The following is a 24,415-nucleotide window of genomic DNA, read 5'->3' as shown; positions in this document are numbered from 1 at the left end:
GTTATTTACTGTAAGTGTACTGCAAGGATACTTACTCTATGCTAAGAATGTTGGGGTGTATTCAGACTGAACACATTTGGTTTGCTTAAAGTGAATCAGAATTTGTTTCCACCAATAATCCGTAACAGAATTTCAGTCTGAATACACCCAGGCTGACCCAGGTCCAGGACCAGGTACTGCTCTCAAACCCATCTTTCAAGATCATCTCGGTTCATTTCCAATAAGACTGAGATCCAGTTCACTCCAAGTTTCCTCAGGTAGTAAGCTAGTAACCATGACGATAAGACATAGCGCTCATTCAAATTTTGCCGGATAAATGCTGGCTCATTAAAACAACTGTTAACATGACACATCATTTCTCACTGTTGTCCCAACACTTATCAGCGTACTTTCATTCCCGTCGTCTCCTCAGTAATCGCCTTGCAGCAGGCCTCTGCTGTACCAAAGTGTTGCACCTGTACTTTACATTAATACACAGAGATCTTTTGTCATGTTTTTTTTTTTTTTTTTTTTTACAAGCTTTAGTTCGAAACAGAAATGTCTGAATACAGACCACAGACAGTATCACTGTTATGTATAAACTGATCAATTAGAAACCTCAGAAAAATCATGTGGTACCCGCTGGCCTCCACCTCCAACGTTTGATTGACAGATTCTCCTGAGCCGCTTTCAATGAAAAGGATGTGGACTTCGAACAAGCTCACTCCTCATTTGTTGACAGTAGTTGCCCTAGAAACAATTGACTCAGACGGACTTTGGGTCCAAATGGTGGCGCCCGTAATGCGGAAAAATAGTCACTGAATTGGCTTCATTTCGCTGGATCTGGTGGTAAGAAATCTTGAATGGGTGATGTCACACCCGCTTCGTCCATCTTTATTCACAGTCTATGACACAGACCAAGCGCAACAGACTTTTCCAGTCTGAATACACCCTAAAAGTTAGGCAGTATACTTGAATTTGACTTTTATTTATTTGTTAACCTTAAAATGTTCCGAATTAGTCTGAAGAAGTAGTCAGTTAGTGTACCTCCTACCTGGACAGTACATGGTCTATCTATAGTATACTTGTTATACTTACAGTCAAATATACTTAATAAAAAAAATATCAAGTGTACTACTTTTTGCTAAGGGAAAACAACTATTTAAAAGACAAAGTTCTATACATTAGCTCAATCTTCGTGAAACGTTTGTACATTTCCTTATGGATCTTTTCTTTTCTTTATGGATCAGTTTATGTACATTTTTGCAGATGTTTTTAACATTCCGTGACTGCAGACAGCAAAGGTTGGATGACGGGCTGTAGATGTCATCTTGGATGAGAAGTCCAGAATCCTGCACTAAACAGGACGCATACAGTGGTGCAGCAGTGTGGAGCCTCTCAGCAGCAGGAGGTGGAGGAGGATCAGCCTTCATCAGGCCCCTTTAGGCCCTCCCCCCGCGCCCCTCCTCACGGCTGCTCTGCTGCCTCCTCAGCGGGTCTTTTCGGAGACAGTCTTCTCCTAACCGGACTGAGGGTCTCCTGAGGCGGTGACCGTGCGGGATGAGGGCCGCGGAGGCCGCAGCGCGCGTTTGGGAGCGGCGCTCGTAACAGGTAAATGTTGCGGCTGTGCGCGTGCGTGTTTCTGATCAATCAATGCAGTCATAAGGGAGAACAGTTGACTTGGAGGGAGAAACTTTTCTTATCGAACTTTTAATTTGAGTAAAAAGATGCGGAAAAGGTTTACAGAAGGAAAACTTTTCTGTAAGGGGTTTATTGCTTCTGAGGCAGAATCTCGTTTCTCACTCAGAACCATCACAGAACCAGGTTTTTCTCACACAGACAGTGGAACTTAGGAAGAGTCTGAAAATGACAGTAATGCTGAACTCCGGATTGCAGATCCCCTGAATTCAGAAATCCCCCTCAATTGAAGCACGTTGAGGTTCCATCCAGGTCCATTTTTGTTCGGTTTTGAAATGTATTTTGGACCAATTTGACCCGAGCGTAAAAAGACGAAATGCTTTGGTTTTCCGGTTTTATGACACCGTGCGTTCAGCCCCTCACACATGGCGCACCGTCTCCAAACAGTCCCCCTGTTTTCTTCTGCCAGGGACTTTGATCAAACCAAATCAGCTGGAGTCTCAGCGATGACTGAATCCTATCAGGAAGAACCAAAAACCAAAGAGGAAACCTGAAACTTTACGCGGAGGGTTGTGTTTGCGCACAGATGCGTAAATGTTCCAGGCTGAGGTAGGGCGCAGACCAGTAACAGAAGAAGATCCAAACAAATCGTTTGAGTTTAAACAAATGTCTTTTTCCCATTTAAGTAAAAACACATCACACTTTCATCTGAAAATTCTCCTTAACCTAGAAGACCTGGACCTGTTCACAAAGACATCAGTTCAGAACAGAAAACCTTTAAGGCATCACCTCAACTACAGTGACGGAGTAAGCATGCTACTTGGCTGATATCTTATTATTACTACATGTAAGACAAACAAGCCTAAAAACAGGTACTTTAGTCATGAATACTCAAAATACAGAATTTTAGCTATTTTTACACTCACTGTCCCTTTATTAGGGACACCTTGCTAGTACCGGTTGGACCCCCTTTTGCCTTCAGAACTGCCTTAATCCTTGGTGGCAGAGATTCAACAAGGTTCTGGAAACATTTGTCAGAGACTTTGGTTCATATTGACATGAAAGCATAATGCAGTTGCTAAGAAAATTACCCCCACCACCGGCCTGAAGTGTTGAAACAAGGCAGGATGGATTCATGCTTTCATGTTGTTGATGCCAAATTCTGACCCGACCATCCGAATGTGGCAGCAGAAATGGAGACTTTTCTTCTATTCTCCAGTTTTGGTGAGTCTGTGGGAATTGTTGTCTCAGTTTCTTGTTCTTAGCTGACCTGGTGTGGTCTTCTGCTGCTGTAGTCCATCTGCCTCCAGGTTGGACGTGTTGAGATGCGGTTCAGAGATGCTCTTCTGCAGACCTCGCTTGTAACCAGTGGTTCTTTGAGTTCCTGTTGTCTTCGTATCAGCTGGGACCAGTCTGACCTCTGGCCTCAACAAGGCATTTCCGTCCACAGAACTGCAGCTCACTGTATATTTTCTCTTCTTTGAACCATTCTCTGTAAACCCTAGAGATGGTTGTGGGTGAAAATCCCAGTAAATCAGCAGTTTCTCTAATCCTCAGACCAGCCCGTCTGGCACCAACATCCATGTTCAAAGTCCCTTCAATCCCCTTTCTTCTCCATTCTGATGCTCGGTTTGAACTGCAGCAGATCGACTTCACCATATCCACATGCCTAAATGTATTGAGTTGCTGCCTTGCGTTTGGCCTATTCGACACCCCACTTTATATATATATATATATATACATATACATACATACGCACACACATTAATATTAAGGGGAAAAAATATCTTAGTTTGAAAACAAAAGTACTACCTAAGTTCACGAAGGATATGAATATACTTGAAAGGTTGTGTGACACAGTGTTGGGTTTTTTGAACAACAAATTTTGTTTTGTATTTTAATGTTGCTAATCTTTTTCCAAATCCTTTTATTTCAGTACTTTACTGTAGATTTAATGCGATCAAAGCGTTTTCTTTCTTCATTAAACACTTGGACGCACATATAAAGTTGAGCTGTGATGAGCTTGTATATGCTAAAAAAAGGTTACCAGTGCCTCTTCTAGATCTTTTTAAGGAGATTTCCCACAGAAAAATACTCCACACCAAATGTTTGCTCACTCTGAACCCCCGCACCCCCACCCCCGTGTTGAGCACAGAGGAATGCACCTCCTCACGAGGTCGATGGTCAAACTACCTTCAGGAGTTGAATCAGTTGACGGCTCAGCGACTACAGTTTCCACCTCTTTCGGTCTGGCGTCCTTCAAGTCCCAACTAAAAGTTGTCGCAGCAGCCCGGCTTCAGAACCAAGGCTCCCACAGAACATGGCTGGACCTGTTTGGATTTCAATATTTTGGCAGTGAGGGTTTAAGGTCACTCATAGATCAGAGCTCTGAAAGAATGTTCTGTAATTTGAGGGTTGCAAAACAACATTTTAAATCAGGTTAATTTACTCACTTTCTTGCATACATTTGCTTTGTTTTTAAGATGTATTATTGTACGTGCTGCACATTTGACACGCATTTGCAGCAGAATTGTTTTATTATCATGATAATACTATTTTATCATGTTTGTAACTTAATTTGGTCATTGAATTATTCTTTTTGCAAGACAGAAGTCCCAACTTTATTATCAAAAAACAAGTTTTTCCATCTCATTGAAATGTTACCTGCCGCTCGAGTTACATATGAATTTGAAATTGGTTAAACATCATTCATAAAATGTGGAGTTTTTTGTGTATGTGGCAGAAATGGGAGCTGGAGCTGTAACGACAGTGGCTCTATCGCTCCCCAATGGTCTGCATCAGCATGGAATACTGCATCATCAGGCCCACAGCTGCTTCTCATTATTGGAGGAATGTGGGGCTTTTGTAAGAAAAGACGGGGCAGAAACTGGCTGCCTCCTCCAAATCCTTTTCCAAACCCTCTTCTCTTTTCTTCCTTCCAGCTGAAATCAGGAAATGCTGCAGCCATCTCTGATGAGACCATGAGAGCCCACACCCGTGGGGCGCCCACAGCCTTCTTTATACTGTGGGCACTGCTGGTTCCGGCTTCCCCAGCTGAAGTAGACCCCAGCGGGGGAATTCCCTTCATGGGAGGCAACTACGATGGTCATCCCATGCTGTATTTCAGTAGAGGCGACGTGGAGGAGCTGCAGTACGCCGCAGCAGGAAGTCACCGTGACATGGCCCGAAGGATCCGTGAAGCTGGGGAAGCCATGCTGGAGCACCCAGAGGAGTACCTGCCCCCCTGGAGCCCCGTCGAGTTCAGCGCCCGCTGGAATGAGGTGTACGGGAACAACCTGGGCGTGTTATCCATGTTCTGCCTGCTGTATCCGCATCGGGCCGGGGCCCTCCACCTGGCCAAGGACTACATGGAGAGGATGGCGGCGCAGCCTAGTTGGTAGATTTTGTGTCTTTTATTATTTTATCATTAGGATTTATGGAAATAACATATTGTTTTGACTATAGCTCCACTGTAAAGGGAAGGGCAGCGTCTGCAGATGGTTCCTGATATCTTCGTGTTCCATCAGCTGCTCACTTAAATCCTCCACCTCCGTTCCGTCTGACCCACGCAGGCTCATGGGCAGAACTCTAGTTCAAATGTTGTGACCCGATAAGCCTTTACCTCAGGAAATATGTTTAGCAGCTGTTTTCTGAGCGTGCCCTCCCCCCTCTGGCCTCAGGGAGAGGAAATGAAATCCTCAGATGTGAGCAGAACAGCTCAGAGAGTTTAAGGCACCAGGTGAGCTGATGATAATGAGGTCTACACTGATCTGACGGCTTCCAGAACCTTCTAAGGCCTCACAGCCCCCCAGAAAACTCCCTTCACACTAGCTGTGAGGCTTTTTGTGTTCTCCTGTTTCCACTGAACTCTGAGCTCAGTTTTGAGGAGGATGAGTAGCTGTTGGTCAGTGCAGGCTACTACAAGCTGCCTTTGTGCACTTTGTGGTTTGACTTGGGGTGAAACATCTATCTTACAGTGAAAAAATGAGCAGAGCTGTGCGGACATGTGTGCACATCTGGCAGTTTCTGTTCTGACAGCAGGACAGAATGCCTCCGTTTCTTGCTGGGCCTTCATCATGTTCTTGGAGAGCTCCTGTTTTTTTTACTGTTTGTTGAATGATGTGGTGCAGCCCACTGGGCTAACTCAGCAGCACCCACGTGCAGGAGATGACAGCAATGGAAATGTTAGAGGTTTGCAATGAAGATGCCCTGAGAGGAAATGACGGCTGGAAAACTTTTCTGTCTGAGTGCATTTTTTTGTAGAGTTCCTCAGTGGTTCATGGAACTCTGTAAAAGTAGTTAAAGCTAACTGATTATGGAAAACCTAGCAAACACTCTTTTTATACACCTTTAATCTACATACAACGACCAAGAGTGTTTACATGCACTAGAGACCGAGGGAGTGGGCACTAATGAAGACCAGGTTGCTGTTCTCCCCTCTCCAGGAGTTGGAGTCAAAAGCTGCAGTCCTGCTTTTCCACAAAACCCTTGCATTGTCTGACTGACTAGACACACCTGATCCAGGTGACCAGCTGTGGGTGTGGTGAGGGCATCCGGAGAACTTGTGTAAAAAAAAAAAAAAAACAGAAAAAAAGCTACTATTTTTCAGCCCCAAGATTTAATCAGATGCTTTTTATCACAAACTCTAGGATTGTGGCTGAACGGCTGCGGGATCACTCAGCTAATGTATCTATAACCCTGAGGTGACCCCCGCTCATACTTCAACAGTCGACTTTAGGAATGGGAAAACAGTTGTGGTGTACGTATGTGATCATATCTGCGTAAAACAACAAACATCTCAGGTTCATGTGATGAGCAGGACTCTTCCGCTCACAAAACTACATTTGGCCCTATGTTCTTTGGTCTGTAAGCATTACTGAGATCCTGTTTGTGAATATGTCCATCCATATTCTAGACCTGCTTGATTCCTTTTGGGGGTTACAGGGTTGCTGAAGCCTGCCCAGGTACTATTGGGCAAAGGCAGGCTACACCGTTACCAGTCCATCATTGAACAACATAGAGACAAACAACCACACAAAGTCACATTCACTTTAGAGTCGTCAAATGACCTATGAAGCATGTTTTTGGTCTGTGGGAGGAAAACCCACACGTGCCCAGGAAGAACATGCAAACTCTACACCGAAAGAATCCACGTGGGATTTGAACCAGGACCTTCTTACTGTGCTGTTCGGAGATCTATTATGAAAAGAAAAACGCATCAACGTGATAAGATTTTTCATTTGACCATCTCTTGTACTGCAGAGGATTCTTGCACCTCTCCTCTTTAAAGTGTTACTTCAGTTCAGTGAGGAATGCAGACTCTGGTTTCTGAACAGCTGGAGTTATTCATATCATGACACCATCCAGGTCAGACTGGAGCCTCCACTTTCACTGGACTGTTGGAGCTTTGCTCTGACGCTCTGGTCATAGATTTGTTTTTACGTACCAAAACCTTGCATAAGCTGCAAAGCCACACTTCACTGTATAGTAACTTTGCCTCTGAGAAACAACCTGTAACTCATTCTCTTAATGAACAGCTCTGACACTAGATCAAACGTTTTCCCAACAGCTATCTAACGTGTGCATTTGGAACAGTGGTGAAGCACACACAATGCCCTTTTTGAAACCCCTTTTCTAGTATTTTGCCAGGTTGAGATCTGGTTTAAGACAGCGGGGCTCTCTTCCGACTCTACTGAATACACAGTTGTTTATGATGAGTTTTGGTTTGATTTACAAGCTTAACACTTTGATTTTAGAGTAATGGCTTGTTCAGATAAAGTTTTTCAGTCTCTGTCATGATTTCAACCTTTGCTCAGTCTTTCACTCATCCCCGCATGGAATTGAACATTTTTCCATTTCCAGCTCTGACATGATGTTGACCGTGCATCATCAGCTGAGGAGTCGGAGAATAGCTTGACGGTTTTCCACTCCAGTCTCCTCAAAGTTAAAAGACAGACCAAAGATAGTTTGGATACAGATTAATGTGCAGCAGCAGAAACTTGTTTCTGTTTCAGTCTGCTGATGTTTCTGTCTTATGGCGCCGTGTTTCCACAACTCTTCTTCTGTCTGGTCCTCTGGCTGATTACACATCTAAAAGATTATTGTTGTCACCAGTCTTAACTAGTGTGCAAAAGCAAAAAATAACAATCTTATTGATCTTAACAACATCTTTTAATTTTTATTCAATTGGTATAAAGATCTGGATTAAAGGCAAGATTGGAAACAGTAGTCAGTTAAAAACTGTGTTCCACAGCAATAAATGAGAATTAGATAGATCCATTGTCTGGTTACTGTATGGGTTGTTGGAATGATAAAAATCTGGCAACTTCACATCAAACTCACTACTTGTTCACAAATGTTTAAATTCCAAAATCACCTCTTGTAATTCTGTGGCTGTAGCCGTTTGTAGAACCAGGAGCTGGGAGTTGATACTGGGACCTGTTCAGAGGTTTACTGTGCATCACCTGACGGCAGAAAAGCTGAAGGTTCTGGAGAAAATGTCTGAGTCGTGACCGCAATTCTTATGAATGTAGTTTTCATTTGATAGGAAAAAAAGTATTTTTGTACATTAGACGTGGTTTATGACTTCTCAGATTAAACAAGGTTCTGTTTTCAGAAAAGAAACACTTGGTTCTCAGACAGATTGCACTGTTTTTAAACCACTCCACTGTTGTGACTCCTCATCTCCTGGGATCTTGATGAAACTCTCACTTTGATCTCTACCACTCATGCCTTACCGTTTGATCTCTGCAGTTTCTGCTCCACTTTCCTTTTGCTTAAACTCAGCATAGTGTTTATGGAGGTGCTCTCCGTTTCATGACTGAACACATGGCTGTCCTGAGATTCTGCAGTCTTTGAGTTTGAACTGTGTTGAGTTAGAGAAAGACTGCCATGAGGATGGCTCTTTCATTTATGGTTCTTTTTGGACTTGTGTTCTATTTTTTAGTGTTTTTTCTTTTCATTCCAAAGGTTGTTCTGTTTGCACTTGTCCACTGAACCTTGTTGTGTGTTGCAGGTTGGTCAAGGACGCCCCGTGGGACGAGGTTCCCCTGGCGCACTCTTTGGTGGGCTTCGCCACAGCATACGACTTCCTGCACGAGTACCTAAACAAGGACCAACAGGAGCGTTTCCTGCAGGTCATCGGCAATGCTTCACGCCTCATGTATGAGAAGTCCTACGTTCGAGGGTGGGGGTTTCAATACCTGCACAACCATCAGCCCACCAACTGCGTGGCTCTGTTAACAGGAAGTCTGGTTTACATGTCTCAAGGTAAGCACCTGAGCTTCATTTATTTCAAATACAATGCTAGCTTTCCCTTTTCTTCCTAAATAACCAGTCTTTGATAACCTGGTCCAGCGTGTCCAACACCTGAAGAAATCTGAGACACAGCCGATGATGTTTGTTGCAAAAATAGTTCTAGGGAGGTTTCAGTTTATTGTGTGCCTGCCGTGTTAGAGAATAAATTAATCTAGAAGACAGAAATGGTTATAAAAAAACCTGCCTTTACTGTAACTTTAACGACAAATAAAAGCTCAGAGGCGCAGCATGAAATCAGATCATATGGATGCTAACTAGTGGCTTAGTCAGTTATCTGTCTTTTCTCAAATGTTTTTTAATTCTTATTTCTGCAGGTAATAATGGAAACTAAAGTGATACACACAACAGTAATTGTGTCTTGGAGCATTTATATACAAATGATCAATTGCTAATAAAGTTAAACATTTGCCTTCAGAGCTCCACAATCTGTGTTTAATTTAAAAATGGCAAAACAAGAAAAAAACATCGCTTTGAAATATCTGTTTGGCTTTGATGTTTTTGGATTTTTCAGTTGCAGTCCCAGCAAAAATCGAAAGATCTTCTACACGATTTTCTTGCTTGTTTTAAGATATATATTTTATATTTTATTTGTATTTGAGAAGTAGAAAATATGCTGGGCGGGGCCATCAGCAAGGCTCCATTCCGATGCATCCACTTGCAGACAAATTCCTTCACTACTCACTAACTACAAAGTCCACTATATGTGCATTTTGTAGTGCTGTCCAGATCTACAATTCCAAAATCGAGTGACCTAGAAATTTCCCAGAAGTCTCTGCAAAAAATCAGTGTATATCAAATGATAGTAATGAAATAGATTTATCTGCGCTTTTCCAGACGCTCAAAGTTCTTCCAATGTGTCCATTATTTATTCACTCCTCATTCATACTTGGTGATGGTAACTACTCAATCCATCAATCAATTTATTATTTGTATAGCACTTATAAAGGCCAAGGCAACCAAAGTGCTTAACATAAAATCCAATAAAATCACAAACAATATGATGCAATAAAGAAACAATCACAATAAAACAATAAAATCAATTGAACAATAAAAGCAATAAAACAATAAAAACAATAACAGAATTAAATTAATAAAATGAACAAGTCCCACTAGATACGCTCACTGGAGTTAAAAGCCTGAGTAAAAAGATGTGTTTTTAAAAGAGTCTTAAAATTACTGACAGTTCTGGCAGACCTTACAGAATAGGGGAGAGCATTCCAGAGTTTAGGACCTGCACCTGAAAAGGCTCTGTCTCCCCGAGTCACAAGCTGAGTCCTGGGAACCACTAAAAGCATTTGATCTTCAGACCTTAGGACTCGACATGGACGATAAACATGCAAAAGCTCAGAAAGATACTGAGGTGCCAGACCATTCAGACAATTAAAAACCAAAAGTAGAATCTTAAAAGAAATTCTAAAAGACACAGGCAGCCAGTGAAGTGAGCGTAATATCGGGGTCATATGCTCAACACCGTCTGGTCACCTACTGATGTACCCACAGCTGCCCTGGGGCAGACTGACAGAGGCTGCCAGTTCACGCCAATGGCCCCTCTGACCATCACCGGGACATTCATACATATTCACACACCAGTGGAGCCATGCTGGAGTAAGGGAGGGTGAAGTGTCTTGCCCAAGGACACAACCACATCGAACCGATGTCACTTTGTTCATTGGACGACCTGTTCAACCGCTTGAGCCACTGCCGCCCAATCCATATCGATGCTCACTGGAATGGGGAATAAAGACCACAGTTCATTGCGTTTGAACAATTTCTGCGAAAAAATGTATTTAAATGTATTTTTTAAGAAACCATTATCGTTTTCATCATCAAAACACAATATGTTCATTAAAAATTGTTGTAAAATGCTTGTATCAATTAGATTTTCACTTCGTGAATTCGTTGACGTCATATTCACCGTTCGGAAAAGAAAGCTAGTGTGCGTGGTCTCCGAATTGCTGTTAAAATCAAGGGCACTACATCATTTTTTAGTAGTTAGGGGTTAGGGTGGGAATTTGGACACAGCCATAGATTCATGTACGCCTTTGTTTTCCTCTTCTGAGTTATAATCTGGCTCTAAACTTTAAGCCAGGATAGTTTTTTTTTTTTGCACCAGCAATGTTAGCTTGGGGTTGTGAGGGGCTGTTTCTGATGAACTCCTGGTGCTCTGCAGAAACTATGTCCTAGAAACTGCAGGTTCCTTAAATGAAGACCACTGGGAATGTTGGAGTGGGACGTTAACGAACTTCCACTTTTGGGATTTTCTGTTAAAACTCAGTGAACTCTGTGTGAAGATTAGTGTGACTTTCATTTGGGAACATTTTTCTCGTTGCTCTTATATTTGAAACTTTAGCGTTGTGTCCTTTTAATTTGAAACTTACAAAGGGGGCAGCTCTCTCTGTGTGAAAACCTGTGCAGGAGCTAAAAGCTGCATACAAAGAATAACACAGCTCAACAGAGGGAATTTCATTAGTCTGGATTTACTGGAAAGTTTTAGTCCCACATTGACTGATGGCTAACTGGGGGTTTCCAGGGAGGGGCTTCCTTTAAAGCTCGACTCTTTGTGGACTTTTTGCATTACTTTAGAATATAATTGTGTTGTTCTGCCTCCTTTTGAGACTGGGTCCCGGAGCAGAAAGTGGATGTTCTTGATTCTGTCAGCTGCCTTCTCCAGTGCTCCTTACTGAGTTCCTGAATGCTGCCATCAGCAGCCAGCTGTCCATGTTTTTGGCATTCACCTCAGTGAGCTAGCTGAAGTTGGCTGAAGGATCCAGTTAGAGGATTTCTCTCCATGGAACTGCTAAAATGTATACCAAAACTTGAAACTTTGAAGAAAGCGTCTTAGCCTGATAGAGGCGACTCAAAACAGGCACTCATTATGGTTGTTCCATTTGTGTAGAAGTGGTGTTTGTGTGTGCAGAGTTCACATCACCGGACTGGACGGGCTGCTCTGTGGTTTCCAGGCTCAAACCAATCAATGAGGGGCTCACGGCAGCCGGGGAATGGCTCCCCAGAGTGGGTGTCGGCCGTCCTGAGATTCCTCAATGAACTGTGGTTGTAGTGTTTATGTGTTTGCCTGTTCTCATAGTAAACCCTGTGTGTGTGCCACAGGGGGAGTATGTACAGAGCAGCGTGGCACAACTGTGTGATGTTTTTTTTTTTGCCACAGGTCCATGTTTGGAAATATGTGGGAGGTTTGCCAGATTCCAGTGGGTAAAGGATGATAACTCTGTGACAGAACTCACTGAGCTACAGGGGTCTAAACTGAACAGAAATCAACTTTATACAGAAAAACAACAGAGTGAGGTTTCCTTTTTGTTTTTCCTTTAAAAGATTTGCTTCAGATTTACTCGTTCACCTGGATTTCAACTTCCACAACTCAAATGCCAATAAGCAGTGATGGATGGTACTCATGTGGTAACCAGGTGAGTTAATGAGGGTGGCTTTTGTAACACCCGATAATTTGTGTTTGAAATTGGACATAAATTTAGGTACTATTCTGAGTGATGTCAGTTATGTCTTGTTTTTGTAGTTCTGTTGAGAGGTTTTCCATAGATGTTGTCATTCTAATAAATCATTGGTTATGCCCGTTATTCACGTGTATCCAGCCAGGGGTGGTGCAGGTTTTTGGGTTTTCTGGGCCTGTGGAGGGTCATAGACAGGAGGGGCTGTATCTCAACAGAAGTGCAGGTGTGTCTTGCAGTACTCTTGAGCCTCGTATGGTCATCTCAAGGGACGTCATGTGTGTACTAAGTGTATTGTGAAGTATTCATAAGGATAACGTAAGTTACACGCACTTATGATGTACGGGTGTCAAATGAAATCTCCAGATTATCAAGGCATTCTGGGTAGAAATGTGCTGCCTAGTGTCAGAAAGCTTGGTCTCAGTCGCAGGTCATGGGTCTTCCAACAGGACAACAATCCAAAACACACAGCCAGAAACCCCCAAGAATGGCTCAGAGAAAATCGTTGGACTATCCTGAAGTGGCCTTTATGAGCCCAGATCTGAATCCCATTGAACATCTGTGGAAGAAGCTGAAACATGCCATTTGGAGAAGACACCTGTCAAACCTGAGACAACTGGAGCAGTTTGCTCATGAGGAGGGGGCCAAAATACCTGTGGACAGGTGCAGAAGGCTCATAGACAAATACAGAAACCGTTTCATTGCAGTGATTGCCTCAAAAGGTTGTGCAACAAAATATTGTGTTATGGGAACCATCAATCTTATCCAGCCCTGTTTTAGTAGTTTTTTTTTTATAATTCTGTTAATCAACAACTCAAAAGTAATGGCTGATCTTGATTATTTAATTTTCAAAAAATTTTAATTTTATTGTTACTTTTGAACGTTTCAAGTCATTTCAGTGAGCATTGTGGACTTTCTTTCTTTACAGTTTTTCTCAGACGCTTTAGTACCATTCTCAGATCAGAATGAAATTCCCAAAACTATTTGTTCAATCTTCACATCATGATGTCACTTGTGCACATCATATTAGCAGTTTCTCACTTCTTTGAACAAGTTGCAATTGCTTTGGTACATCCATGCAAATGATTATGTACAATTATCTGCTCTTTGCTACATTATCAATTGTTTATGTCATGTTGATCAAAATGTATTATATAGTTCACTTTGCAATAGTCTTACTCCTCAAAACACCTAGTCATTAGTTCATCGTATAAGTCATTAACTGCAAAATGGTTGACCAAGTTGTCATAATGTGACAAACATATTTTGCTGCGTTGCAAGAGAGGATATTCTCTGTGATGTGGATGAGAATTTGTGGCCTAACATACAGGAACGACAAGAGGTGTAGGAAGACCACACCAATTCCTACTGCACTGCCTGTACTGTTGGACAGAATATTGTCCTATCTTTTTTTCCCTTTGTGTTACTGTTTGCAGTGGGGTTTTTTTCTATGTTGGCATGACATGGTCTGTCAACAAATTACAATATGAACAATAAAAGTGTAAATGTGAATCTTGTCCAGTCTCTTGCAATCAAACAAAAAAGGTGTAACTTACATTTTACAATAATTGTCATCCAAACTTTAGCCATAGTTTACATCAGAACCTCCCTCTAAAGAACACAGTTATATTGACAACATGACTAAGTCATTTGACTATCTTGTTCGTAGACAATGACACAAGGACTTGACATTCTGATGGCACTGACATGTTCTATGACATGAAGACTCAGTTTTCAGAGATGAACTAAAGATTTTGAGCAAGTTACAGGCTTTTGCAAGAAATCCATAGTGTTTTGCTGTTTGAACAAATTGTTTTGAGAAATGCACACACGTATTTGCAAACTTCAATTCTGATCTGAGAATTGTACTAAAGCGACTGAGAAAAACTGTAACTGATAGGTACCAACAATTTTGTCCACCAATGTATGTGTGTCAGCTCGCTGTGTGTGTAAGAGGAATGAGCATGAGAGCAAGAGTGAGTGATGGCCTCCCTCTTGTGCTGCACGCGCTCCCTCCTCTTTCTTACACACACGTGTGGTTTCAGCACATACACATCCTCAATCTACAAACATGTTTCAATGTGGGGACATGCAGCTTATAGACAGGTGCAGCTTATGTATGTACAAAATGGTTTATCCTTTAAAAATGTAATGGGTGCGGCTTGTAATCAGGTGCGCTCTATAGCCCGGAAATTACGGTACTCAGGCTGCATGCACAGGGTGCACATAGGGCACACAGTTATCAGTTAAACAGCACTAACGGGCTTCTTGTGCAGTGAACAGGATATGGGGTTTAAAACAAATCGTACAACATGCCTGCGTCTCACCTATTTCAGTCTCACTTATCCTCACGGTTTGTTTAAAGTCCCACTCTGTTCATCTTTTTATATATTTTCAAAGCGTTCCCAGTGGTCTTATAATTATGATGATGCTGTTTTTAGCCAAGATCCAAAAACCTGTGTCGTCTTCTAGAACAGTGTTTCTGCAGTTCATCAGAAAATCACCTCTGAGTTGGGTTGTCTGAGTTGTGGGCGGGACTTTTGATGTGGAAGTAGGCTTTCACCAATTTCCCATCATCCCTTTGTTTATACACTCTCCTAATAGCTGACAGCCCCTCACAACTCCAACCTAACATTAGCAGTACAACAATAATGGTGAGCAATATCAGAGCCATCCAGTCATACAATTTTAATCCAGATTCCAGCTCAGGCGAGAAAAACAAATACAAACGTGGATCTCTTTGTCTGACATCAGAATGGAACAGAGCAGGGAGATTGTGACCACCCAGAATATGTTCTACTTTACCTCAATCTTTCTTAAACTGCCTTTTTTTCATCTTCTAATCCGCAACGATTTGAATAAAAAAAATTCTCAGAAATGCAGTTTTAATCTTACTTTTTTTTATACATGTCCTCCATCATTTCCGTCATAATAATAAGGCCCCTAAACATCCAACCTTTTGTTTGGCAAATAAGAAAGATGTTATCAATGTTTTGTCTTTTTCTCCTTTGTGTTGGCTGCTCTGTGTTGGTTCCTTTGGGTTTTGATTGTTGTTGATATACAGAATAGTTTCCAACAATTTTATTGAAAGTTCCCTATAGTTCTTTATTTCCCAGTTTTACTCTTGTGTTACTGCACCTTAGAGCAAAAGGTTTGGAAAAGGAATCTTTGACTTGTTACAAAGTCAAAGCAAAAGATGTTAAGCCACTGTATGGAGAGGTCTTTAAATCAATGACCTGAAGGTTTATTGTGTGATGAATAACCTTAGATACTGCTGGCTCATGAGTACACCTCACTACAAAAACAACACTGCTTTGTCTCGTCTTTTTCTTCACATAATAATATAATAATAATAATAATAAAACTTTTTTTGTATAGCACCTTTCAAGATAAAAATCACAAACTGCTTTACAATAAAACACTAAGTAAAACACACAAAAGCAAAAAGAGAATTAGGAAAAAGCAATTAAAAAAGCTGTTTTTAGCTGCTTTTTAAAAGAAAACACTGAGTCTGCAGTTCTGAGGTTGAGAGGAAAGGAGTTCCAGAGCGATGGAGCCACTGCTGCAAAGGCTCTGTCACCTTTAGTCTTTAACCGTGTTCTCTTAACAACCAGCAGACCATGGTCACATGATTTCAGGGACCTGAAGGGCTGCACAAGCTCTATTACATAGACTGGTGCTTGGTTGTTAAGAGCTTTGTCTATTAAAATCAGGATTTTAAAATGCACTGTGAAACAAATGGGGAGCCAGTGCAGCTGGATTAGCAACGGGGTGAAGTGTGAAAACTTGAAAAATATGGTTCAAAGTCTTGCAGCAGCGTTCTGGACCACCTGCAGCTGTTCGAGATATTTTTTACTTAGACATGCGAAGATGGAGTTGCAATAATTAGGATGAGAAGAAATAAAAGCATGGATGAGCATCTCCATCTCAGAATGGGACACAACTGGACTTAGTTTGACAATGATTTTGAAATGATAAAAGCAAGAACGAACAAGTGACCCAATGTGAGATAAAACTGGGTCTAGAGTTACCCTGAGGTTCCTCACAGTAAGGAAACAGGTGGACCAAGCCCCTGGACGATCATCGAGGGAGGCAATTGTCAGGAGCACAGAAGAGGACCTCAGTTTTAGCTTAATTTAGTTGGAGAAAATGAGCAATCATCATTCAAGGATTAATCTGCATAAAATCTGAATTTAAAAACATCCTGATGTTTCAAAGACTTAATGAAGCTTAAAATATGCTGCAAAGGCAGCAGATATAAAATGAACCAGAGAGGACCCAAAACAGACCCTTGTGGTACACCAGAGGTGAGGGATCCAGAGGACTTGAGTTTAGAAGATGCTACAGAAAAAGGATCTACCAGTCAGATATGAGGAGAACCAGTTTAGAGCAGATCCAGAAACCCCGACCCAGTGTTTCAACCTGTCCCAGAGGACATAATGGTTGACAGTTCTACTCTCTTAATAATTTCAAAATAAAACTTGTTCAAATGACACGATCCTTTTAACTTGGTTAATTTTGAATAGAATGCCCTTTTAAGAAAGATTAACCCAACTCCTGCTTCTGTCTTCCAGGTTACCTTCAGGAGGCATACTTGTGGACCAAACAAGTTTTGTCCATCATGGAGAAGTTCATGGTTCTGCTGCAGGATGTGACGGATGGCTCGCTCTATGAGGGCGTGGCCTATGGGACCTACACCACCCGCTCTCTTTTCCAGTACATGTTTCTGGTACAGCGCCACTTTGCCATCGGCCACTTTAGTCACCCCTGGCTGCTTCAACACTTTGCTTTCCTCTACAGGACCATCCTCCCCGGTAACTACCACCCACTCTGAATGGTGTGTTTGCAAAGTTATGAGTATTAAGGCCTTTCTTTTCAGCGGAAATTTACGTGTTAAGGCAACAAAATGCAGAACATGTCAACAGTTTGCAAAGGACTGTTAATTGTGGACACTTCCAGATTGTTCTTGCCACGCTGTGTTCTACCCGAACCTAACAGGGTAAAAAAAGACTCAGGCTTCTATATAGCAGTGGAGTTTGAACCCGGTGCTTGTATGGGTTATGCATGCATGGAGTGATTATCCTCAGCTGTGCTGAGACCTGCAGGGATCTGAGGTCTCCTGAAAGAAATGTTGTCCTCGGGTCAGGGAGAGGGCAGCAGTAGGGGGAAGGGCCTCTGGGTCAGTCTCTGACATGTCGCAGCTCAGTGCTGACGGCTTCCTGCTAACTCGAACAACACAGGCATGTTTTACCCAGAACGGGGGAGTTTAGTTCAAAAATTGCTCCCATTAGACCAGGGGTGGGCAAACGTTTTTTACTCGTGGGCCACAAAAGGTTATAAAATTTAACAGAAGAGCCAAACCAGGAGCTGGTTGGTGGAGTGTTTTGGTAATCCAACTCATAAGAGAAAGAAAAACAGAATCTGGATATAAACATGCTTTAATTGTGATAGAAAATTAATATACTGTATGTAATGTTAAACAGAACTTTTTTGAGTTTTTATTTCAAAACCATGGCCTTTACACCAATTACAATTACACCAATAGGTTGATGTCCCTTAAGGCCCGTACACACCGGGACGAATATTCGCCAGGCGTTATTCGCCAGCGTTTTTCGCCACGTTTTCTGTGTTCACACCCAGGCGATTTTCGCTGACGATGAGCCGAGCGAACATGCAATTTCCTTCCCTGACATTAGATGGCGCTTAATGTAAACAGAAATACTCCTGTACACAAGGTGGCGCTGCGCAACTTTACGCTTCTTAAAGTCGCTTTTTACTATGAAGAAGAGAGCAAGTATTTACGCGCTAGTCAGAATAATACAAAGAAAACATGAATATTTCAAGCACCAGTAGCTCCAACTGGTGCTTGGTTCGGGGATGTTTTAGAATGTCCGTCATTATTTCTTCGCGGCAGTGTAGACGCTACTTGGCGTCTATCTTCTTCGCTGGTATGTGAGCTCAGCAAGGCAGTTTTGTGTTTGAGCGCCCCCAAGTTGTGTTTTACTGTAACTTCAGAAGCTCCAGACACGTGTGCAAAAGCGCCATTCTCATTGGTCGAATAGATTTCGACGCGAGGCGTCAAAAAAGAAAACGAACACGAGGCGTTTTTTTTTTTTTTTGGACGCGTGGCGTTTTTTTTCGCGTCGGTGTGCACACTCTCATTGATGCCCTTTGTTTAGTCACAAGGCGTTAAACGTCAGCTAAAATCGCGGGCGAAATTCGTCCCGGTGTGAACGGGCCTTTAGAGAAATGCTGTGTTCATGTGGTGTTGGAATGATCGGAAAAATGACTCAGAAAACACACATCAATCAGAAAATAAACAAATCTTCAGATGCAATGTAAATGCTGAATAGCTTTCTGCTGCTAAACAAAGGTCAATTGATTTACAGAGCACAATCAATGGCGAAAAACCAGAATTACAAGGAAAAAGGCACATTAATAAGGGTTAACAATATTAATTATTCCAGTTTGGCGGGCCAGATTAAATAGTTTAATAAATGGCCCCCGGGCCGTAGTTTGCTCACCCCTGCATTAGACCTAAAGACGATGCAGTTTGTTGATGTCTATTACTGGCCTTTATGTTTGCTTCAAATTATTCTTCATTATAAAACGCGCCCCGGGCCATTTAGACACATAAAAACCAGCGTTGGGAAGGAAATACTGCAAAAAAAAAAAAAAAAAAAAGGGAAGACGGCCAAAAATACCCAGATGTTGTTGAGAGAAAATCCAAATGATCTTATCATAAACCATCCACATGTTACAAACTATGAAGAGTCCAAAGATACCCAAAAATTACAACCAGAAGACAAATGTTAGAGCAAAAATGCAGACCAAACCAGCACTAAAGAGGTGGGACATTTCCAGAAAGAAAAAGAAAAACAGAATCTGTTCTCTTGACATAATGGAAACTAGTGCTTCACAGAACCTTCTCCATAGCACTCATTTCTTTCCAGTGTTTCATTTTTTGCAGCACCAAACCAAAATGCTCAAGAATCACAACACATTTTCAATTTATTGATGAGGGAGAGGTTTGTGTGTTTTTTTACATTCAAATATTTGTTCTTGAACTAGTTGTTGAAACTTGAACCTGCTGTAGCCCCGAAAGACCCCACCACCACCCGCCCACCTTTGCTTCTAACTGGTCTCTTCTGCCAGGCCCCTCCTAAAAGTTAGGAGGGAAACTCCTAGTACTGGATCCAGAGATTCTCCCTGAGTGTCTCAATACCCCAAACTCTTCTATTGCATATGGAAAGCAGCTGAATTGAAAGAATTCAAAGTATTTCCTGTATTAAAGATCTCTTGACACCGCAGTTCCGTTATTAATGTAAGACGACCGTATTTTGTGGTTTTACTTTACAAAACATCTCTTTGTATTATATGGAGGGAGCCTGTGCTTTTGGGGCATGAAAAGTTTGCATTCATTTAAAAACTCTGTTAGAAGGTTTGGTGTGTGTCTACTCTGACATTATGCTGCCTGCATTTTCACCATCTGAACAGGCTTTCAGAGGACTGTGGCCATTGCCGATTCCAACTACAACTGGTTTTACGGTCCAGAGAGCCAGCTGGTCTTCTTGGACCGCTATGTGTTGCGTAATGGAAGTGGAAACTGGCTGGCAGAGCTGATTCATCAGAACAGAGTGGTGGAAGGGCCGGGCCAGGCGGGAAAAGGCCAGCGATGGTGCACACTTCACACAGAGTTCATCTGGTAAGCTGTGTCTGTCCAGCCATTCCTCTGCGTTGGTTTGGTGAACGCTTTTTGAATCTGATTACAGTTATCTTAATTCTTCTGTCGGGTTGCTTTTGTATTGGTCATTGAATCAGGAAAACTGTTGTTCAGTGTTGCTGTTTCCAATTTATGACGAGTCCTCAGCTTGACTTGAAAACTATTTCATATCTAGTCGCTGCCATGTTGGAATTCATCAGCCAAAGGTTTTGACCTCCACATCCAAAAAGCCCTATGATCAAGGGGAGTCCTGTTTTTGCTTTGGTTCATGCTCTGCCCTTCTAATGTTTGCTTCTCATGGTTCTGCAGGTATGATCCAGGCCTGATCCCTAAACCTCCTTCAGACTATGGAACTCCTCAGCTTCATTACTTTGAGGACTGGGGCGTTGTTACCTACGGCAGTGCTTTGCCTGCAGACTCCAACCACTCCTTTCTGTCCTTCAAATCTGGAAAACTAGGAGGACGTGCCATATTTAATATTGTTCATAATAACAAGTACAAGGAGTGGATCAAAGGTTGGAGGAACTTTAATGCTGGCCATGAGCACCCTGACCAGAACAGTTTCACTTTTGCACCCAACGGTGTCCCATTCATCACGGAGGCGCTGTACGGCCCCAAGTACTCTCTGCTTAACAATGTTCTGTTGTTCAGCTCGGGCCTCTCAGGGAGCTGCTTCACCCCTTGGGCTGGCCAGGTCACAGAGGCCTGTGATTCCAAGTGGTTAAAGTACAAGGCGGGTCTCGCAGCAGATGCCCAGGGCACAGTGGAAGCTGCTATGGAAAGAAAAGGAATGATCTTCATCCGAGGCGAGGGACATTCAGCTTACAGCCCGGATCTGAAGATCCGGAACTTCCAAAGGAATTTGCTCCTGCTTCATCCACAGCTCCTGCTGTTGGTTGACCACATCCACCTGGAGCCAGAGAGCCCAGCCAGAGCAATGAGTGCCTTCTTCCACAACACAGACCTGCCTTTCCATGGTATGAAGGTAGATGACATTTATGGAGCATTTGTGTCGCACGGAGGGCTTAAATATAAGATGTTTTGGATGGATGACACAAGTAGCAGCAGCAAAGGGGTGGTAGGCTATTGGAATTATCCTCGAGGGTACCCATATATTGGCTCCAACTATGTGAACGTCACAATGCCATTAAGGTACCCTCACACAAGGATCGCCTACATTTTCTTCGGACCTGACATGGACGTACAGAGTTTCAGCTTACGTGGGGACAACCAGAGGGTGGATGTTTACCTCACCACTAAGGACCACACCTACACTATCTACCTGCTGACCGGAGAGGTCATCACTAAGCCTTTATTTGCCATGGTTCTGATGGACCAAAAGAAGATTGTATTTGAAAGGGCAGCAGCTGTACCAGACAGTTCACCCCAGGAAGTAGAAGAATACGTCAACGTGGTGGAGGACAACCTCCAGCATGTCAAACCTGTCTTCCAGCAAATGGAGAGGCACATCCTTGGGCGGGTCCTCAACAGCGCCAGCTTTCGTAAAACTGCAGAGCGCCTCTTGCACTTTTCTGACAAGAAGAAGACGGAAGAGGTCATCGAGAAGATGTTTGCCATGTCCAAAAAGCAAAGCAAAAGTAAATGGGATAAAAAGATGAGCTTTGGGGAGAAGCTGTCTGAGAACATGCCTGATATTTTTGCTCAGGTTGAGGTGAATGAAAAAAAACAGAGGCAGAGGACTTCAAAGCGTACGTATGAATACAGCCCAGAGGAAGGAGACGCAGACTCACGGGCTTTCATGGATTATGTAGAAGGCCGCAAGAACAGAAAGGGGGGCTTTGTCAAAGGTCGCAGATTCAAGGAGGTTCATATGGTGGCCACAACTGGGAGTGAGGGTCTGTCCAGCACAGCCTCCTACATTAGACTCTTCCTCCTGTTGAACACCACCACCTTCTTCCTTCTGCTGGCAGTGCTGCTCACCCGGTTCCAGAGGGGCCGCAGCCTGCACACACAAAGGTGCTTCTACACCATCCTTCTGATTGACTGCTTCATCCTGCTGTACCTCTACTCCTCCTGCTCCCACACACAGTGCTAACACCAGGAGAATCTGCTCTCCAAGGATGTGCATTACACTGACTCCACCTCACCAGTGTCTTTGAGTAAGGCTTGATGGAAGAGCGGTATGGCCACTGTTCAAAACACATGTTGAAGTAAACAGGACGCACTGCAAAAACTGAAACTTAAAAATAGGGATGACGACATATTTGTGCCAGTATCGGTATCTGCAGATATTTGCATAATTTCAGTTTAGCGTTATCCGTCTGATATTAAAAAAATCTATATTTTCAGATACATTTTTATTTTTGAGATGGATACTTGTTCCTCATGGATCCCAAGCACTGGCAAAGTTTTAAAGAGATACTTGTTCCTATGTGATCCCTTTTTGTATTTCAAAAAGTTCCAGTACAATGTGATTGTATAGCAAAAGAAAAGTGCATTTGTAATAAGAAAAACAAGAAGGAAATCTAAACTTTGGGTTATTCCTGACACCTTTATATCAGTATTGGCAAATATCGGCTGTCAGCCACAGCTGCAGGGGAAATATCGTTTATCGGTATCGGCGAATAAAATATCAACCCATCCCTACTTAAAAAACTAAAAATACTTGTTTCAAGGAAATGTGTCTTATTTCCTGTTTTGCAAGAAAAATAATCTTATAAAGAAAGATTTTCAATTGCAAAATGATCTCAGAGAAAATACGTCTTAGTGACTAAAATGTTTTTTTCTTAAAATAAAAGACCATTTTCCTTAGCAGATGTTTTGCTTATTTATTTTGGACTTATTTTTAAGGGCCTTCTTTTTGCAGTGTTCATCCATGAGGGAAGTGACAGCATTTAAGACCAAGCTGCTTTTTCTTTTCTTAGATTTTTTACCACAGAGCTTTGAATATGTTTCTACAGAAAAAACTGATTTTTCTGTAATATTTTTGACAATGAAAAAGTAAAATCAAAAGCATGAAGTATAGGGACTTTTTCCTAAGGAAAAGGCTTCTCATCCGTCATGAGATTGCAGCTTGTCTTTCAGTCTTTGGGTTTACTTGCAGCTTTGATCATTATTGTGTTTGTAAAAATGTTTTTTTGGGTCTAACTTGAGTTATGACCAGAAAGAGCTGGTTAAGTTGTTTATTTCAATTTTCTAAAGATGGCTTGCTTGTTTTTTGCTAAGAAAACAAAAAAATTGGGTCATTTTTGTGTCAGAAGTATTTACTGTATATGAGAACTGGACTGAGTGACCTTCCCCTCCCCCGGCGTTCCAAACAGGAAGTACCTACTGGCTCCAAAAAGCCAAAATCCCGTAGACTTTTATAGTGAAATAAACAGCTGTTATTGTTGACTATTTTATTGTTCAGAATGACCTTTCTTGGTCTTAATACCTTTTTTTCAAAAAACATGTTCTTGATAATCCTATTTTTTTTGTGGTACTTTTTTCTGTAGATCCAGTCATTGAAGTTATAAGTGACAAATCAGATGCCTCAAAAGTATGTGTCCGCTGGCCCCCACGTACAACGTTACACATTTGACAAATATTGGCTCCAACATGGATTTGTCCATATTGGGAAAAACGGTGCCTGGATTGACTTGATTGGGTTGGAGTTGGGGGGTAAGGTATTTACTGGTTTAGTTCTCTGAGACAGTCGATGTTCAGACATGATGTGGATCTGAAAGAATTGAATGAAACCTCAGCACCAATGAGACCAGCTGTCATGCTTTGAGTTGATGTCTGCTTCTTGTATTGGGAATTCTATTTATCTATCTATATACCCAGGCTGTGTCCAAACAAAGTGGGTTAGCCTAGACAGGGCACACATTCTTACCTCCCTCCTTCTCTTCCCCAAACCCTCCTCCTTCAGTGTGTGCGTGTGTGGGTGTGAGACTGGTCTAAGGCCTGGTCTAAGCCACACCACACTGCACCAGGGTCAGCTGCACAGCCCAGTGTGGGCACCTCCACAGCAGGGCCTCAGCCGAGGCTGGCTTCCCCTTGCCGCTTCATCCCAAGACCAGACCTCTACCACACCCATCCATTCATTCATACACAAACTCTCTCCACCCATCCCTGTCCTGAGCAGCCGCTCTCCCCTCCACCACAGTCATCCCTCTTGCATTCAACGCTCTTTTTACACCCCCTGTCCATCCCATTCGCGGTCTTCCTCTCATTCTCACTCCACTCACATCAGATGATACCTTTTTCACCAATCGCTCCCTTTCCATTCTTTCAACATGTCCAAACCATCCCAATGCCTTTTGCTCTGCTCTATCAGCCAACTCTCGCATCACAC

General features: G+C 42.4%; 1 protein-coding gene across 2 annotated transcripts; it reads left to right on the top strand.

The window, feature by feature from the left end:
* The first annotated feature begins 100 nt into the window (after nt 1–100).
* On the top strand, nt 101–22,890 carry dse (dermatan sulfate epimerase). 2 transcript variants are annotated; one of them, XM_011492058.3, is made up of 6 exons: nt 101–1,590; nt 4,560–5,014; nt 8,633–8,886; nt 16,970–17,209; nt 19,893–20,100; nt 20,428–22,890. In XM_011492058.3, the coding sequence occupies exons 2-6, from the start codon at nt 4,599–4,601 to the stop codon at nt 22,172–22,174; spliced, it is 2,865 nt and encodes a 954-aa protein (XP_011490360.1). In that variant the 5' UTR covers nt 101–1,590; nt 4,560–4,598; the 3' UTR covers nt 22,175–22,890. The 2 variants fall into 2 exon arrangements, with proteins under 2 accessions (XP_011490360.1, XP_020570105.1); XM_020714446.1 differs by lacking the exon at nt 101–1,590 and having other exon boundaries at nt 4,909–5,010.
* The last annotated feature ends 1,525 nt before the right edge of the window (nt 22,891–24,415 follow it).

The sequence above is a fragment of the Oryzias latipes genome, chromosome 24 (assembly GCF_002234675.1).
Source record: "Oryzias latipes chromosome 24, ASM223467v1".
Classification (NCBI taxonomy): Eukaryota; Metazoa; Chordata; class Actinopteri; order Beloniformes; family Adrianichthyidae; genus Oryzias; species Oryzias latipes.
This window is presented reverse-complemented; position numbering and strand designations above follow the sequence as displayed.